Consider the following 19223-nt stretch of genomic DNA (forward strand, 5'->3'; position numbering starts at 1 on the left):
AGGGTAAATTTCTAAAAATAGAATTGCTGGGTTAAGGGTAGATGCATTTTCTCCTTTGAAACTCATTACCAGATTGCCTTCCAGGGAACTGAAACACCTGTATTCCCACCCCACGTGCTTGAGAAGACCTTTCTCTCCTACTCTCCACAAGCTTTGGCTGTTCATTCATTCATTCAGAATTCTGTTGAGAAGTTTATAATGTAGATGCTGTACTATAAGCAAGGCACTATTACTGTTTGAGTCTCTGCTGATCTGAGAGGGAATGTTTTCAGTGATACTACTTGTATTTCTTCCATCACTAGGGGTATTGCATCATCCTTTCATATTTCATTTGGCCACTTAGAGTTCTTCCTTTGTGAATTATACTTGCATATTCTTCACCCCAGTCCTTTTTAAACTCGAGGTCAGAATTTGTCTTCCTTTTGAATATGTTGGTTTTTGTTTATTTGCATCCTTCCAGTAGTTGTCATTTTACCAGTTTATCATTCACATTGGTATATATCTTTCTTCTAAGTATTAATAAAATTTAGATTAATCACTTGGCAAATTCCATTAATGAAGTTAATCTATAGTCTATAGATTATAGTCTCTATCATGACTATAGAGAACCGACACTGCTTACCATTCTTCAGTCCATCGCTTTCCCATTAAGAACGAGGCTTCAGCCAAGCTACTGTGCAGGGCAGGGAGCTCCGCTCAGTGCTGTGTGATAACCTAGAGGGGTGGGACTGGGGGGAGGTGGGAGGGGGGAGATACACGTATTCTTACAGCTGATTCACGTTGACGTACAGCAGAAACTTAACAATTATACTGCAATTAAAAAATAAAAGAATGAGGCTTCAATCAGATGTTTTTAGATTGTACGTGGGGTGGTCTGCTAACTGACTTTTGTCTTATTGATTTCCTCTTTCTTCTTAGTATTGGTTTACCACCAGTTCCTACTGTAAAACTTGGCAGGTTAGTACTGATGCTATACCTTGCTGTATTAATAAAAACCTTGCTCTGCCTTTGGTCAGGGCCCCACTTGAAGACTGGGGCCTCGCCAGGAGCCGTGTCCTCTGTAGTGTGTAGAGCCAGGCCTCCTTAGCTCTCCCACCACTGATAACGCGGTCTAGGTACAAACACCTTATCTTCCCAACTGGACTGTAAGCTTCTTGAGATCATGTTATTGCCTTCTTTGGTGTCCCTCCAGGATTTTCAGATTGCTTAACACAGTGATGAACTCAGAGTATGTATTAAAGAGATTTTCACCAACAGTCATGCTGATAAGACGTTTACTGTGTCTGAGACTAATATAAAGACCCAAGATCAAGTTGGATTTTGCCCCTTACCAGCTGAGTGGCCTTGGACAAACTTCATAATCTCTCTCAGGCACGGTTTCCTCCTCTGTGAAATGGACTGCTAATAAAACACGTCCTTAGAAGAATCTTGCGAAGCGTAGAGTCAACACTAAATAAGTGCAGCCATCGAGACAACCTGGACCCTGGGGGTCCAGCACTGTTAGTCTTAGGGTCTTCTCACCTGAGGTTGAAGGGGAAATGAAGATGTAAGAGAGCAGGTGGAGGTGGGAATCCGCTGTTTTTCCGAAGATCCTTAGGGGTTCACGTGCTCCTCTGCTTTAAGACCCCATGTTGAGTCTGAATGTGGTTTATTTCCCCCAGCACAGAGCCTTGCAATCATTCGGGGACTCAAGTTTAAAATGTCACAGGTTTAAAATGTGCCAGTTTCTTCTTATGCTCTGCCAGTTTTCTTAGTGGTAGCACGAGTGCCTGCACGCATGCCTACAGATGTGCGTGTATACATCTGCATGCGTATGTGTAAAATGCTTGGAAGAAGTAAAGACGGGATCAGATTTTGCCTGGCAGAGCAGCTAACATCTCTAGTAGCCTCTAAGCGTTTTCCCAAATGGGCTTTAATTGGTTTCCTTCTGTTCTATTTTTATTTTGTAGTCATCTTAATGTATAGGGAGCCAGCTCCTTCAAATGAGACATTTTATCATTAAAATATGTTATTTTGTTCAGCCTCCATGCCCCCAGCTTCACCAGCACCGATGGACGACTGGCACGGAGGGCTTCTGAGTGGTGGTTCTATGACCTCACCGCAGCTGTGACCCGCCAGTCTGCGCCGCACATGGACCCCGACCAGAGCAGGCTGGAGGCCAAGTGTCGTCTGCACTGTTGGCTTGGCCCCTCCTCACCTGCCCCCAGTGGCCCTCAGCCCCACTGTGGCCTGTGGCATGAAGGCCCTCCTGGCCCACGTTGGCCTCGTGTGTTGATTAGACAGGAATCAGCAGATCTGTTGAGCGCGTGTTTAATGTGACACAGATGTGAAACAGGCTGCAGATCTTTCTGCTTTACAAATTTTCAGCTTTTTGCATTTCATCAGTGTTGCTTATTATTTACAGAATGTAACTTGAGACAGCAGAACAGATTGTAATTTTTAAAAAAGGTTTGAGGGGGTGATGGGGCCGCAGGGGATCTGGGAGGAAAAAAAAAAAAATCCAGTAGTGTGGAATGTTGTTTGCTGTCCAGACCAAACAAACCAGTTTGCCAAGGGTTGATGGACTATGGCAATCCGTCCCATTCATGTTCACACCGGCGGCACTTAATTATAAGGCAGCTTGACCTTATCACCAAATAAAGAAGAATCTTTTGTCACCAGGTTGAACGTCATGGGAACAGGCAGAAACATACCCCTTGTCGAGGGCACTGAAGGCGATCACTTTGCTGCCAGCTTGGGTTCTGTTTCCTTCCTGTCCAGACAGAAAGGACACCTTTGAACCTGATTCCCGTTTGGACACATAGATGTTCCCCTTGCCTCATTCCTGCTCTGACTTTATACTCAGGCATTGTGGCAAGAGCCAGAACAAAGAGCAGTGTCTTCCTCGGCCTGAGAAATCCATGAGTGTCTTGAGGGCATTAGAACGCTAGGCCAGAGCCTGTTCCACCCAAGTTGAAAAGGAAGGTGCGGTCTCTTATTCGCAGAGAGTAGGTTCTTCAAGAGGTAGCCTTGACTTCTGAAAAAGCTCAGGTTAAATTTGAAGACAAACTATAAGAAAACACCCACTGGTCAGAAGGAAGATGAGAGAGAGTAGGTGACATGTTTCTAGGTCAACAGAACCTAAGACTTGGGACTGAAATAATAAAGCCACACAGTAAAAACTGCTTTGGAGAAGATCTCCGTAGAATTTGAGCTGGTGCACAGAGTTGATCGCCTTGGTCAGAAGGTTCTGAGCTGCTTCAGTGCTGAGTGTCAACCCTGGACTGGACCATCTGTAGGGAGCCAGACCCCTGGCCTGTTTCCAGAGTTCCAGGCCCCACTGATCTTTTCCTTCCTGGAAAAGTATAGATGGTACCTGGTCCCCCAGTACCACCAGGCAGCTGTCCAGTTGTCACTTCCCCCCACCCTGGGAGAACATGACCAGGTCAGTAACTTTCTAGTGTCTGTCCACGGGGAGATGATCAGCATTCCTGTGCCAGGAGTTACTGGGTTGTTACCAACTCCCAGCCCTTCCCCTGGCTGGGTGAAGAGGAGTTCCCCAGTGGGCAGCCCCATCTCAACCCTCCAACCCCCTTCAGAAGCGGCAGCTCTGGCCCCCCTGCTCCTGCTCCTGCATGGGCTCATGGCCTTCAGTCTAGTCATTTAGCGTCTGTGTGTGTGTTGAGCTGGGGTACAGTGAAGGGGCTGGGGTACGACTCGTGGAAGAGGCAGAAAGCTCTGGTCACATAGGGCTTCCATTCGGCTCTCACCACACTCTCCAGACCATGACTTGTTTCGAGCAGGAGGCTTCTTCTCAGAAAGGTTGGTGCCTGGAGAAGAGGCTGTGCTGGCTGGCTCTGCGACCCTTTCAGGGTCTCAAGTCCAACCTCAGGGCCTGAAACACACCCTGTTTATCCCTGTGAGAGAGGCAGCAGTATGTAAACTTTCTTTCTCATGAGTTGCTGATCTTCAGTGTCCTCATCCTTTTTTGAAGCGTCTTCTCCTGGTCCCTCTTTCTCCTTTTCTACTTCATCTCGACCTGTACTCTCTGTTCAGTAGTAGAAGTTTGTATGAAACTTCCAGTCTGAATAAACAGTTTGAAAGCAAACAAATCAGGGACTTCCTTGGTGGTCCAGTGGTTAAGGATCCACCTGCAATGCAGGGGATGCAGGGTTGATTCACTGGTCGGGAAACTAAGATCCCACATGTTGCAGAGCAACTAAGCCCGTGCAGTGCTACTACTGAGTCTCCATGTCCCAGCTAGAGAGTCCTTGCATCTCAACAAAAGGTCCCGATGACTCAGTGAAGATCCCATGTGCCACAGCTAAGACCCAATGCCGCCAAATGAATAAATAAGCAAACAAGTCACAAAGCAGGTCCTCAGAGGCTAGGCTGCAGCACCCAAGCCTGCTTGGTTTTGATCAAAGGAGAGGGAGGCCCTTCATGCAACAGAATGTGGAGGCCTGTGGCTAGGGGTGGGAGTGGAGGCTAAGGACACAGCCCCCATCACCACCCCCTTCAGACACTGCCATTCACTTTTCAGGGGTTAGATGCATACAGACAATCTTACAGACTTCATTTAGATAAAGTGTTCTATTTCGGAAAACCTCAGTTATGACTTTTATTAATGGCAATATTCTAAAACTCTGTTCATTCCAATTCTAAGAATTTGACATTTGGTTTAATTTACTGAGCTGCCAGATTGATTAGCTGTAGCTGCTTTTAAAAAGTTCGTTAAACAAATAAGGTGCAGATGGAGTAAGTTAGGTGAGTAAACACTTAAGCACTAGTTCCTGTGGAAAACATGTATGCATCCAAACATTTGCTGTTCCCCTTATGAATCGTTCTTGCATATTCAGTAAGCCATGTTTTCCATAGTGTGCGGTCAGGCTAAAATTTCAAATCTGAGTTTTAAAAGTGATGTGTTTTGGTATTTCAAATTGACTTCAGTTCAATTACTCAGTCATGTCTGACTCTTTGCCACCCCATGGACTGCAGCAAGCCAGGCTTTCCTGTCCATCATGAACTCCCAGAGCTTACTCAAACTCATGTCCATCAAGTCAATGATGCCATCCAACCATCTCATCCTCTGTCGTCCCCTTCTCCTCCTGCTTTTAATCTTTCCCACCATCAGGGTCTTTTCTAGTGAGTCAGTTCTTCACATCAGGTGGCCACAGTATTGGAGTTTCAGCTTCAGCATCAGTTCTTCCAATGAATATTCAGGACTGATTTCCTTTAGGATGGATTGGTTGGATCTCCTTGCTGTCCAAGAGACTCTCAAGAGTCTTCTCCAACACCACAGTTTAAAAGCATCAATTCTTCGGCACTCAGCCTTCTTTATGATCTAACTTTCACATCCATACATGACTACTGGAAAAATTGTAGCTTTCACTAGACAGACCTTTCTTTGCAAAGTAATGTCTTTGCTTTTTAATATGCTGTCTATGTTTGTCATAGTTTTTCTTCCAAGGAGCAAGCATCTTATAATTTCATGGCTGCAGTCACCATCTGCAGTGATTTTGAAGCCCCCCAAAAATAAAGTCTGTCACTGTTTCCATTGTTTCCCCATCTGTTTGTCATGAAGTGATGGGACCGGATGCCTTGATCTTAGTTTTCTGAATGTTGAGGTTTAAGCCAACTTTTTTCCTCTCCTCTTTAACTTTCATCAAGAGGCTCTTTAGTTCCTTTTCACTTTCTGCCATAAGGGTGGTGTCATCTGCAAATCTGAGGTTATTGATATTTCTCCCGTCAATCTGATTTCAGCTATTGTTTCATCCAGCCCAGCATTTCACATGATGTACTCTGCATATAAGTTAAATAAGCAGGGTGAAAATATATAGCCTTGACGTACTCCTTTCCAGATTTGGAACAAGTTTGTTGTTCCATGTCTGGTTTTAACTGTTGCTTCTTGGCCTGCATATATATTTCTCAGGAGGCAGGTTAGGTGGTCTGGTATTCCCATCTCTTGAAGAATTTTCCACAGTTTGTTGTGATCCATACAGTCAAAGGCTTTGGCATAGTCAATAAAGGAGAAGTGGATGTTTTTCTGGAACTCTCTTGCTTTTTCGATAACCCAACGGATGTTGGCAATTTGATCTCTGGTTCCTCTGCCTTTTCTAAATCCAGCTTGAACATCTGGAAGTTCATGGCTCATATACTGTTGAAGCCTGGCTTGGAGAATTTTGAGCATTACTTTGCTAGCATGTGAGATGAGTGCAATTGTGCGATAGTTTGGATATTCTTTGGCATTGCCTTTCTTTGGGATTGGAATGAAAATTGACCTTTTCCAGTCCTGTGGCCATTGTTGAGTTTCCCAAATTTGCTGGCATATTGAGTGCAGCACTTTCACAGCATCATCTTTTAGGATTTGAAATAGCTCAACTGGAATTTCATCACCTCCACTAGCTTTGTTCATAGTGATGTTTCCTAAGGCCGACTTGACTTCACATTCCAGGATGTCTGGCTCTAGGTGCGTGATCACACCATCGTGGTTATTTGGGCCATGAAGATCTTTTTTATATAGTTTTTCTGTGTATTCTTGCCACCTCTTCTTAATATCTTCTGATTCTGTTAGGTCCATACCATTTCTGTCCTTTATTGTGCCCATCTTTGCATGAAATGATCCCTTGGTATCTCTCATTTTCTTGAAGAGATCTCTAGTCTTTCCCATTCTATTGTTTTCCTCTATTTCTTTGCATTGATCACTGAGGAAGGCTTTCTTATCTCTCCTTGCTATTCTTTGGAACTCTGCATTCAAATGGGTATTACTTTCCTTTTCTCCTTTGCCTTTAGCTTCTCTTCTTTTCTCAGCTATTTGTGAGGTCTCCTCAGACAACCATTTTGCCTTTTTGCATTTCTTTTTCTTGAGGATGGTCGTGATCACTGCCTCCTGTACAGTGTCATGAACCTCCATCCATAGTTCTTTCAGGCACTCTATCAGATCTAATCTCTTGAATCTATTTCTCACTTCCACTGGATAATCATAAAGGATTTGATTTAGGTCATACCTGAATGGTCTGGTGGTTTTCCCTACTTTCTTCAATTTAAGTCTGAATTTGGCAATAAGGAGTTCAAGATCTGAGCCACAGTCAGCTCCTCATCTTGTTTTTGCTGACTGTATAGAGCTTCTCCATCTTTGGCTGCAAAGAAAATAATTAATCTGATTTCAGTATTGACCATCTGGTGATGTCCATGTGTAGAATCTTCTCTTGTATTGTTGGAAGAGAGTGTTTGCTATGACCAGTAATTCTTAATAAGGTAAGAATTCTTAATAAGGGTATGGGAGACAAACAACTTTTGTGAGTACCTACTGTGTGCCAGGGGCTTCTCTGGTGGCTCAATGGTAAAGAATCCACCTGCCAATGCAGGAGATGTGGGTTTGATCCCTGGGTCAGGCAGATCCTCTGGAGAAAGAAATGGCAACCCACTCTAGTATTCTTGCCTGGGAAATCTCATGGACAAAGGAGCCTGGTGGGCTGCAGTTCATGGGTTACAAAGAAGTTAAGACATGACTTAGCAACTAAGCAACAATAGCTATGTACCAGACATTGTGCTGTGTACTTTTCATGTATTAATTCCAACAGCTGTAACCAAGTAAGTATTATATTCCCATTTATTGACAAGGAAACCACGGCTGAGAGCAATCTGGTAACTTCTTCAGGATCACTCCACTAATAAGTGACTGGATAGGGATTCAGGTCTGTTTGTCTTTTTCCAAAGCTTCATGTTCTTCCCTGTACCACCATGCTCCTAAATTTCATCCCTCTCTGAAAAGGGATCCAGCTTTTGGGAGAAGTTTGGTCATGTAAAGATTGAAAGAAAGTAATTATGTAATTATTTGCTAGAAATCAATCTGAAAGTAATATGCTTTGTTTAATCAACTTCTTATCATTAGCATTTGTACTTAATAGCTACAAAATAATTTTACCAGGAAGTGGTAAATTTAGGCCCATGTGAAGCACCTTGGGATTGGCCTTGGAGGTGATAGTTTAGTAGTGAAACTGACCATAGTTTGAGAGATTCCTGTAAGCCTAACATTGAATCAGAATGCTGTGCTTAAACATAAATGAAGCTTGCATTTATAAACACCTTGTTTTTGTAGTGAGGATGTTGAAAGTTGCAAACCGCTTTGTAAGTTGTCAACTGCTTTTTGAAAATCAACCCCAGAATGCATGCAAAAGTTAGTCATTTCAGGAAATCCAAGGCCATCAAGCTGTAACTTCAGTATCATACTGTCCACTTGATTAAAATTCTTTGTAAATTGAGTTTGCCTTACTCCTCCCCCCAGCTTCATGAACAGGTAGTTAGTGGACTGGGAATAAAAGGTCTGAATTAGTCTCATTCTTCGAGTTTAAATCCCAATCGGCATTTCTGTTGGCATTAGTCCTACCAGCTGTCACGGTTGCAGTGTCATGGAGTCCCCCAAACATGTGTTAGGTTATAGGAAGCCTTGACCCCTATAAACAAGTCAGGTGTGAATCCCACAATGGGAGAAAGCCCAGCCCAGGAAACGGCGTCCCCACTGCAGGATGTCAAGTCACAAAAAACTTAACAGCGATGGTCATGTAATTTCTAACGATTCCATGAATCAGCATCTTTCCCGCATTTTTGGTTATAACAATACAATATGGAATTTTATGTGTTGTTACACACATGACTTCAGAACTCTCAGGAGAAGTAAGTAGAATGTTGACTAGAAAACAAGAGGGAAAGGGGAATATTTCCATTTGAAGCAGTTTCCCCAATAAGAAAACTAAGAGAGAAAGACTGGATGTTGGCTCCCGGCCCATCTTGTTTTCAGCCACTGAAGCTGAGCTAAGTTAGGGCCCCTCTCGTGCACGCATGGCACCCTCTGCAGATACTCCATCATCATCATCACCAGTAGCATTTTATTGAGCGCTTGTTCTGTACCAGGCTTTTTTATAAGCACTGTACACATATTGATTGACTTACTCCTCACACCAGCCCCATTAGTATCCGATTTTACAGATGAGGAATCCAAAGCTCCAAGAGGTTACACAACCTGCAGTAGGTCACACCGTCTGTAAATGCTGGAGCTGGGACTTGAAGCCTGCTACCACGTTACACTCTGTCCTCAGGCTCCCCGGCAGCATTATAATTGCGTGTTTCTGTTTCTCTTCCGTTAGACTCCAGGAAGCTCCCTGGGAACTCCATTCATCTCTGTCTTCCTAAAGGCCCTGCACAGTCTACGCTCAGGAAAAGTTCATTAAATGGGATGATGGTGAGGGGCAGAGGCAGGTACAAGTCATTCTTAAGGCTCTCAGTTTGGCTTCTCAGTAATTTCATTTAGGAACCAACCTCTACTGACAGAGGGTTTCTTTCTGCCCAACTGTTTTTTTTGTTTGTTTGTTTTTATGTGTTCAAAATCCAAACTGTCATTGGGTATTTGGTATAATTTCCTTGGTTCAAGATTTAATGCAGCCAGAGCCCAATGGTTATTGTTAAACTTACAGGTGGAATACTATCTCTGAGTACATTCTAGAAAGTGGAATTCTGTATTTTCATGCAGCTATTGGGAAGAGTTTCTCCTGTAAACTAGCCAAACTTCAAAGGTCTCCACCCTATAGTAGAGTCTTCTTTGATTACAGTTTGCGCTGAAGGGAGTAAAATGAGTTAATGGAGAAGTTCTGTTCCACTTAGTCTTTGGAAGTGGATACAGTCATGAGAAGAAGGGTACAGGTCAGAGGTCAGATGTCACCCCTGGCATGGCAGGCTTGGTGATTGTTTGGACACTGTGCTGCAGTGGATATCAGAAGAAGTTTTAACCAATTAGTACACTCCACTGTGGAGAATACTATTGAGACAGACCTGATAGATGTTTAACCCATTCCATCAAGAATTCTAGTACTTTGTAGCTGTCATTCATTTGTTGTTCAGTTGCTAAGTCATGTCCAACTCTTTGCAACCCCGTGAACTGCAGCATGCCACGCTTACCTGTCCTTGACTATCTCCCAGAGTTTGTTCAAACTCATGTCCATTGAGACAGTAATGCTGTCTAACCATCTCATCCTCTGCCACCCCCCTTCTTCTCTTGCCCTCAATCCTTTCCAGCATCAGGGTCCTTCCAATGAGCCCATTCTTTGAATCAGATGGCCAAAGTATTAGAGCTTTAGGATCAGTCCTTCCAATGAATATTTAGGGTTGATTTCCTTTAGGACTGATTGGTTTGATCTTCTTGCTGTCCAAGGGACTCACAAGAGTCTTCTCCAGCACCACAATTCAAAAGCATCAGTTCATTGGTACTGAGTCTTTTTTATGGCCCGATTCTCTCATCCATGCATGATTATTGGAAAAACCATAGCTTTGACTATACGAACCTTTGTTGACAAAGTGATGTCTCTGCTTTTCAAATCACTGTCTAGGTTTGTCATAGCTTTTCTTCCAAGATGCAGGAGTCTTTTTATTTTGTGGCAGCACTCACTGTCCACAGTGATTTTGGAGCCCAAGAAAATAAAATCCGTCACTGCATCCACTTTTTCCCCATCTGTTTGCCATGAAGTGATAGGACCAGATGCTGAATACTGGAGTGGGTACCCATTCCCTTCAGGGGATCTTCCTGACTCAGGGATTGAACCCGAGTCTCCTGCATTGCAGGCAGATTCTTTACCATCTGAGCCACCAGGGAAGCCCTGCCATTCATTAACAACTAGTATTTAAAGAGAGAGTCAGGGTTGACCATCTCTTCTCAGCCTAATTGTTTGTGCTCAGTCTAGCACAAGTATATACAGGTAAAATATTTAATCACAATAAAAGTTTCGGACACACACATAAAGTAAATGCAAGCACAATCCATCATCTTGATGAGGTCCATTCACAGTCCCTAAGGAAGATGGCAGTCATCAGTTGACTAAACATTCTCTTATGCTAGGAAGTCACATGTTTGACACACACACTTTCTCCTCATTTACTGATTGTTTTTTGAACCTCACTTGGTTGATAGACGTGGGCCATGACAGATTCTTCAGCCAACTAATATCTTAACTCAAGCTATACAGGGGTGTGTGTATGTATGTATAACATCTGTCTTCAACTAATAGAACTATGACATGGTTACTCATCATAGAAGCAAAGAACAAATAATAGCTGGCCAACCGTTGACCCTCCGGCTGAAAGGCAGGATCAACCCAGTGGATGGAATTGGTTAGATCACCCCATGTCACCTTGTTTGGATTTACTGCTGCTTCAAGAAAATGACTGGGATTGTTTTCATTACTCTGATCTTTGGCTTTGGCTCCAGCGAACGTCAGAGAGCAGTGGCCAGATGCAGAGCTGCTCTGCATTGATCTCCCCCGCTAGGTGGGTATCTGTAGTATATCAGCCACTGTATCAGCAGCCCCTTCTCCCCCAGGGTGAGGGGTGAGGGGAAGAGTCGTCCATGCTGTACAGCCAGCGCCCTGACATTTCCATGGAGTTCAAAGCCCAAGTTCTCTTGGTGCTGACATTTTGGATTAACTGGTTGACTGGAACGCCTGCTTCTTTCTATACACTGTGAAATTTCTAAACCACAGCAGCCGAGGGCTTAAAATGGCCGACACACCCCCAGCTGGCAGCAATTAAGTGCACTGCGGCCCTTGGGCTAAACAAAGGTTTGTGGAGGCAGAGCTGCTGCCTTTGCACTAAGCCAGCTCCCGCTGTAAGCTCTTTTCTGTGTGAAGTGTTTGTCAGTGAGAGACGCCATCCCCTTATGAGAGGCGAGCGGGTGGAGTTGTGCCACCTCTAGTTGAATGACTTGTTAACCACAGGATGGGGGTACCAGGACCCTGCCCAAGAGGCATCATGTCTTGTCAGCGAAGGTGATGGTGAAGCGGGGAAGCCAGAGGACGGTCCGAGGACGTCTCAGCCCTGACGGGCAGGAGCAGCCCGGAGGCTGATCTTTCTGCTCTGGCGCCTGTGGGCAGCCTCCACGTCTGCGCCTCTTTTCTTAATGGAATCCCTTATGCTGTAGGTTGAAAGGGGAAGATGGGTGTGAGAAGACAAGATGCTATTTGAAACCCATTCAAGCAGCAAAAAATGTTAGAAGCTAGACCAGTGCTATCTAATACACTATTTAAATTTGAGTACATTTAAATGAAAAAATTCAAATTCCGTTCCTCAGTCACACTGGCCGCATTTCAAGTGTCAGTAGCCACACGTGGCCAGTGGCTGTGTGCTGGATAGTGCTATCCTGGACAGTACCAAGTGCTGGAAAGGATACAGATTACCAGGCTCTCTGAAACGCATTGCTGGTGGGAGTGTAAATTGCTTCAGCTTCTCTGAAAACAGTTCAAATTATCTTGTTAGCTGAACATTCATGCCCTGTGGTCTATCACATAGCTCCTGAGTATGTACCCAAAGAAACTCTTGTCTAGGTTCACCAGGAGACAGGTATAGGAATGTACACAGCAGCATTGTTTGTAGTAGCAAAACCTGGAAATGCTGCATGTGCCATCAACAGGAAGCTGGATGAATGATGGTGTATTCATACAGTGGAGTAATTATAAGCCCGTGCAATAACAACTATAGCTGCACACAGAAGAATGACTGAATCTAAACAATGGGACTTCACGGAGGAAGAAGTAAGTCTGCAGACATAAAAAGAGAGTGCTGTCCTTTTTCCGAAGCCCCAAACAGTGAAAACCAGAAAATGTAACAAGGCTATACCAGAGCATACTTTGAAATGTGATAAGACTCTGTGCAGAAGGAAAGTAAAGGAATGGTAAGTGCAAGATAGAGAGTAGTGGCTATCTCAGATAGAAGAGAAGGAGAGAGGAATGGGGAGGGGAGGTGGGGAGAGGACCACACAGACAGATTCAAGCTATGGTCTAACAATGGGGTTTTCGCACAAGGGATAATGGTTTCACGGATGTTTATTATGTCATTTAAAATAAAAGAAAAGCCAGTGATGATAGTGGGCCCTAAACTGAGGATAATGATGCGTCTAGTCCAGAAGTCCAGTTTAAAACAGAAAGAATGGAGTCCTTTCCTTCTAGATGCTAATAGGCTCATGGGAACATACAGGCAAGTGACTTAGGAACAGTGACTTAACAGTGGTTTTTTTGAACACCGCTGAAGAACTATGGATGGAGGTTCGTGACGTTATACAGGAGGCAGTGATCAAAATCATTCCCGAGAAAGAAATGAAAAAAGACAAAATGGTTGTCTGAGGAAGCCTTACAAATAGCTGAGAAAAGAAAAGAAGCAAAAGGCAAAGGAGAAAAGGAAAGATATAAGCATCTGAATGCAGAGTTCCAAAGAACAGCAAGGAGATTTAAGAAAGCCTTCCTAAGTGATCAATGCAAAGAAATAGAGGAAGACAATAGAATGGGAAAGACTAGAGATCTCAAGAAAATTAGAGATACCAAGGAAACATATCATGCAAAGATGGACACAATAAAAGACAGAAACGGTATGGACCTAATAGAAGCAGAAGATATTAAGAAGAGGTGGCAAGAATACACAGAAAAACTATATAAAAAAGATCTTCATGGCCCAAATAACCACGATGGTGTGATCACTCACCTAGAGTCAGACATCCTGGAGTGTGAAGTCAAGTGGGCCTTAGGAAGCATCACTATGGAAAAAGCTAGTGGAGGTGAAGAAATTCAAGTTGAGCTTTTTCAAATCCTAAAAGATGATGCTGTGAAAGTGCTGCACTCAATATGCCAGCAAATTTGGGAAACTCAACAATGGCCACAGAACTGGAAAAGGTCAATTTTCATTCCAATCCCAAAGAAAGGCAATGCTAAAGAATGTTCAAACTATCACACAGTTGCACTCATCTCACACGCTGGCAAAGTAATGCTCAAAATTCTCCAAGCTAGTCTTCAACAGTATGTGAACTTCCAGATGTTCAAACTGGATTTAGGAAAGGCAGAGGAACCAGAGATCAAATTGCCAACATCTGTTGGATCATCGAAAAAGCAAGAGAGTTCCAGAAAAACATCCACTTCTGCTTCATTGACTATGCTAAATCCTTTGTGTGGATCACAACTGTGGAAAATTCTTCAAGAGATGGGAACACCAGACCACTTTACCTTCCTCCTGAGGTCTGTATGCAGGCCAAGAAGCAACAGTTAGAACCGGACATGGAACAACAGACTGGTTCCAAATTGGTCAAGGCTGTATATTTTCACCCTGCTTATTTAACTTATATGCAGAGTACAGCATGTGAAATGCTGGGCTGGATGAATCACGAGCTGAAATCAAGATTGCCAGGAGAAATATCAATAACCCCAGGTATGCAGATGACACCACGCTTATGGCAGAAAGTGAAGAGGAACTGAAGAGCCTCTTGATGAAAGTGAAAGAGGAGAGGGAAAAAGTTGGCTTAAACTCAACATTCAAAAAACAAAGATCATGGCATCTGGTCCCATCACTTTTCATGGCAAATCAGTGGGGAAACAATGGAAACAGAGAGACTTTGTTTTCTTGGGCTCCAAAATCACTGCAGATGGTGACTGCAGCCATGAAATTAAAAGATGCTTGCTCCTTGGGATAAAAACTATGACCAACCTAGACAGCATATTAAAAAGCAGAGACATTACTTTGCTGACAAAGGTCCATCTAGTCAAAGCTACAGTTTTTCCAGTAGTCATGTATGGATGTGAAAGTTGGGCTATAAAGAAAGCTGAGCGCTGAGGAATTGATGCTTTTGAACTGTGGTGTTGGAGAAGACTCTTGAGAGTCCCTTGGACAGCAAGGAGATCTAGCCAGTCCATTCTAAAGGAAATGAGTCCTGAATATTCACTAGAAGGACATGCTGAAACTGAAACTCCAGTACTTTGGCCACCTGATGCAAAGAAGTGACTCATTTGAAAAGACCCTGATGCTGGGAAAGATTGAAGGTGGGAGGAGAAGGAGACGACAGGATGAGATGGTTGGGTAGCATCACTGACTAGATGGACATGAGTTTGAGCAAGCTCTAGGAGTTGGTAATGGACAGGGAATCCTGGCGTGCTGCAGTCCATTGAGTCACAAAGAGTCAGACGTGACTGAGTGACTGAACTGAGCTGAACTGTATTCCTGAATCCCAGAGTGAACAGATTTAGGATTGTGCCATGTACAGTCATCCTGATCTCAAAGGGTTATGTTCGAATTTTTAGTGCCATGGTCAATATATGAAGAAAGCAGTTCCCATATACATGAGGGCCCGCACTGAAGAATGTCTCTTTAAACTTTCTGTTGGCTGAAGTCTGGAACTAAATTTGTTCACATGCAAATGGTTTTAACTCCTCCATTCCCCAGCCTCTCAACTTGGACCTCAGGAGGTTAACACTTTAATTAAGTTTCGGAGAAGTAGGAATCCTTTCTCGCCTACCAGCAATGGTAAGGAAGTAGGGGACTGTGGGAAGAATTCCTTTAATCCATCTCTGTTTCTAGTAACAGTATGTCTAGATCGCCCCTTATGAAAAGGACTGAGACCACAAGGGTGACTCCGTGTCCTCCCTCCTGTGTCTGTGTGGACAGTGAGCCTTGAATACCACAGCAAGCAGCTCCAGGCAGCAGGCTCTGAACACTCCCTCCAACCTTCCCTTGGTGTTTGGTTGATCACGGAGTGAGGACCTTGGAAATGGGAAGATAGTTTGCAGCCTGTTGGGGAGACAGATAAGAAAACTTAACAAACAGGCAACGCATACCCATGAGGGAGCAACTCTGGCGTTCGGGTGTGTTTAGAGTTCAAAAGTTAGAAGATAACGCACTGGGCGTAGAGGGAAGAATGGATCACAGAACTCTGGGGACAGTGTGGAGGGAGGCTACCAAGTCAAGACTGTCTGTAGGCACCAGAGAGCTATTTGGTGACAATAGAGGGCCCTTACTTACATTCACAACTGTTCTGTGGTCATTACTTATGGGATGTGATTCTCAGGAGCGCAGACCCACCTCTCCTTGCCTGCTCTGGCTTCTCGGATCTCACCCAAGGAAGGCAGGACTCTCACTGAGTTTTCTCCTCCTCTGTAGCAAGTTTCCCCCCCACCCCCACCCCACTCTGGGTACTTATGAAAAGAATGTTTCTTCTAAGGAAAACAGAGATGTCTTCTAAGTGTCAACAGAGATGTTACTGTCATGTCTCTGCCTTCATGCGCCTTCTTTGTTTTGACTAGTTGACTGGCCAGACACACCCTTGATCTTTCCCTCAGGAAGTTGGGATTTGAGCTGGTTCAAATTCTACTTTAATTTTGTTGGCTTTCGAAGCTCCGCATTCATGGTCTGTAATCTCTTCAGCAGAGTTTGCATATCACCTCTTGCTTTTAGCTCAGTAGTCAAAGTGGCCTTTATACCTCTTCCCACCCCCACCTCCAAATGCCTTCATTCATCTGTTCAGCGTACTACTGCTTCTCTACCACGAACCCAGGAATGAGACAAAATCCCTCCTCTCATGGAGCTTACATTCCAGGTGGAGAGCCAAGCAATAAGCAGATGTTTTTATTTAAGTGGGATGTGAAGCAAATGTATTTTGAGCTCATGGCCAACTTAACCTGACTTGTTTTTGAAACAACTTGCTGTGAGGAGAAGGACAGGAGTGGAAACAGAAAGAATAAGTTAGAAAACCATTGGAGCAATCCATTCCAAATCCAGAGATCATTTATCAGTTGAAAGAGCGAGATTTGGGGCACATGTGAAAGTTGAGCCTTCGAACCCCCCAGTAGATCCAGGAGGACGTGGGGAAAGTTGAGCCTTCAAACCTCCCAGTAGATCCGGGAGGACATAAGGAGAGGAGTCAGGATGCAGCCTTGTATTGAAAGACGTAGAGGAGCAGGCCTGGCAGGCCTCCTGAGGGCCTTGGGTCTTCGGCCACGGCACCCAGGCCTCTTCCAGGAGCTTCAGGGGTGATGTAAGCCTGACTTGAGGAAAGGATATGTTTTTAGCCTGTCCTGGACAGTGTTCGAAATGACGGTAGATGTTTCACTGGACCAGGAGATAAGAACAGAACTCAGCTACCTGGAAAAGCACTCCACACTCCCTCCCCTGGTTTCTCTCCCATGCAGTGTTTTGCCAGCATCCTCACAAAAACAGTTGTCAGGCTTCTCTGTGAGGGGTTAATGGCAGCCCTCTCTGCTGCCCTCCATATTTTCGGTCAGTTGCAAGCTCAGTCACTCGGTTCATGTGTGACTCTTTGTGACCCCATGGACTACAGCCCACCAGGCTCCTCTGTCCGTGGGATTTTCCAGGCAAGAGTACTGGAGTGGGGTGCCATTTCCTTCTCCAGCTAATCTTCCTGACCCAGGGATCGAACCCTTGTCTCCTGTGTCTCCTTCATTGGCAGGCAGATTCTTTACCACTGAGTCACCTGGGAAGCCCCCTTCAGTCAGTTGTTGGGATCTAAATAGCCAGTGGTGGGCCTCAGTCTTAAAGAAGGAATTGCGACTGTACACAGCAGGAATATGTGAATATATCGTGTAAATAAAATTGGGTGGTTTGTTGTTTTTTACCCATTCCCTTGGTGCAGATGATCAGAACTTCTTTTTAGTCTCACTCGGAGAACACAATTAGAAGAAGTATTCTTGGGGCATCCTTTTTACTGAACTTTTTATAAAATTCACCACTGGATTTCTGGTTTCCAAGCCCACATCAAGCATTACCCAGGAATGGAGCTTGAGACCATGTGGCCTGGTAGGTAGAGTGTTGAGTTGTCCATCTTTACATCTCACCCATGGTGTGGCCTGTGGCACATTTCTGTTTCTGTCCCTGTTTTTTACCCTGATTTGCCCACCAGGCACTTTCCTGCCCCTGCAAGTAAGTCTCTTTTAGTTCATGATTCAGGAGTGGCAAGCCTCAGCCTCTCGTTTAGATGTGTCTAGAGAGCGGTGTTTTGCTTCACTGGAATCCAGGAACAAATAATGAAAAGTACACCAAGTACAAGGCCGAGGACAGACCAGGCACACTCTTATCAGTCATCTGAAATATGCACAGCCTTTCCAAGACAAATATGGACTCCTGTTTCTAGGAAAACACCAGAAAGTACTTATCAATTACCCTGTATATGGTTTGTGGAAAAAGACAACACCAGCCTACCCTGAAAGCCATAGCAAAGCAGATTCCTCTGGGCAACCGACAGCTGAAGACCGTGAGTTAGAGCCCAGCCTGTGGCCTGGGACTGGTCCACGGAGCCTGTCTCCTCCCTCCTGTGATGCTCGTGTCCCTCCCCCAACACCAGGCAGCTGAGCTCCTCCTAGAAGATGAGGAGCCTGATGTGTTCTCACTCATGGCCAAAGCCTCTTACTCTTCTTCCTGACCTTTTCCAAGTCGAGAGGTGTCTCTCCAGAAGAGATCCCTAGAAAAATAGAGGGTGACCCAGTGGAAGTTCAATAATAACAACAGTGACAAGAGTCACCATTGGTGGATAGCTCACATTCTGTCCAGCCCAGGCTTGATGGGCATAGTTTTGTTTGATCCTCGCAGCCATCCTGCAAGGTAGGTACTGTCCTCCCATTTTACAGAGAGAACTAGAACTGGGGGTTGAAGAAGTGAACTGACTTGCCCATGATCATGTGTCTAGGAAATGGCAACAGTGAAGTTCTTGTTCAAAACTGGAGATTTTAACCACTTTCTTCGAGTGCATTCACAGGGGATACTGAATGTGGGTTTAATGCTGGTCAGCAGATTTAGAGCATGTCCTGTATGAAATGGTGTTTTTATCTTAGATGAGGAAGAAAGAGAAGTCATTTTAGCATTAGCACGTAACCTCTTTGCCTTTCTGTCCACCTTCCCACCTTAGGACTCAAGCACAGAGGGTACGGAAGCCACGCTGCTGCACAGGGCCCCAGGGCCTGCTTCCCCGCTACTCGGAGAGCCAGGCAGAGGGCCAGGAGCAGCTCTTCAAACTAACAGACAACATACAAGATGAATTGTGAGTTGCATCCGTGGGAAACCAGCCCTTTTGGTTCACCAGGTCATCTTCTCTGTCTCTGAGTCTGAGAAGTTTCTGTCCATTTCTGAGTATCATCATGACTCTGAGGCCTGGGAAATGGTCAGAGATTCCTTAGCCCAGATGGGATTTTGTTTTGTTTTATTTTCCTGCCACGCCAGACAGCATGTAGGATCCTAGTTCCCCGACCAGGGATTGAACCCATGCCCCCTGCATTGAAAGCAAGGAGTCCTAGTCACTGGACTGCCAGGAAAGTCCCAAGCCCAGATGTTTTATACATTTAGATGTAACAGTGGTTCTCAAACTGAATTCCACAGCAGGGCCTTAATGTTGGCATTCTCTTTCTAATTAGTTCAAAGAGAGAAGATAAAATGTTCTC

General features: G+C 44.5%; 1 protein-coding gene across 7 annotated transcripts in view; it reads left to right on the forward strand.

Moving 5' to 3' along the window:
- The window catches only part of VPS13D (vacuolar protein sorting 13 homolog D), a 273340-nt gene that overhangs the window by 240574 nt on the left and 13543 nt on the right, over nt 1–19223 (forward strand). For 6 of the 7 annotated variants that reach the window (XM_088845450.1, XM_088845451.1, XM_088845449.1 and 3 more), the window contains one exon: nt 18695–18826. In XM_088845450.1, the coding sequence (XP_088701576.1) occupies nt 18695–18826 (132 nt within the window). Of the gene's footprint in view, nt 1–18694; nt 18827–19223 lie in introns of those variants that run through there. The other variant, XM_088845455.1, reaches the window with a different exon arrangement.

Source organism: Moschus berezovskii, chromosome 17 (genome assembly GCF_049115385.1).
Source record: "Moschus berezovskii isolate FMDL1 chromosome 17, NW_MosBer_1.0, whole genome shotgun sequence".
Classification (NCBI taxonomy): domain Eukaryota; kingdom Metazoa; phylum Chordata; class Mammalia; order Artiodactyla; family Moschidae; genus Moschus; species Moschus berezovskii.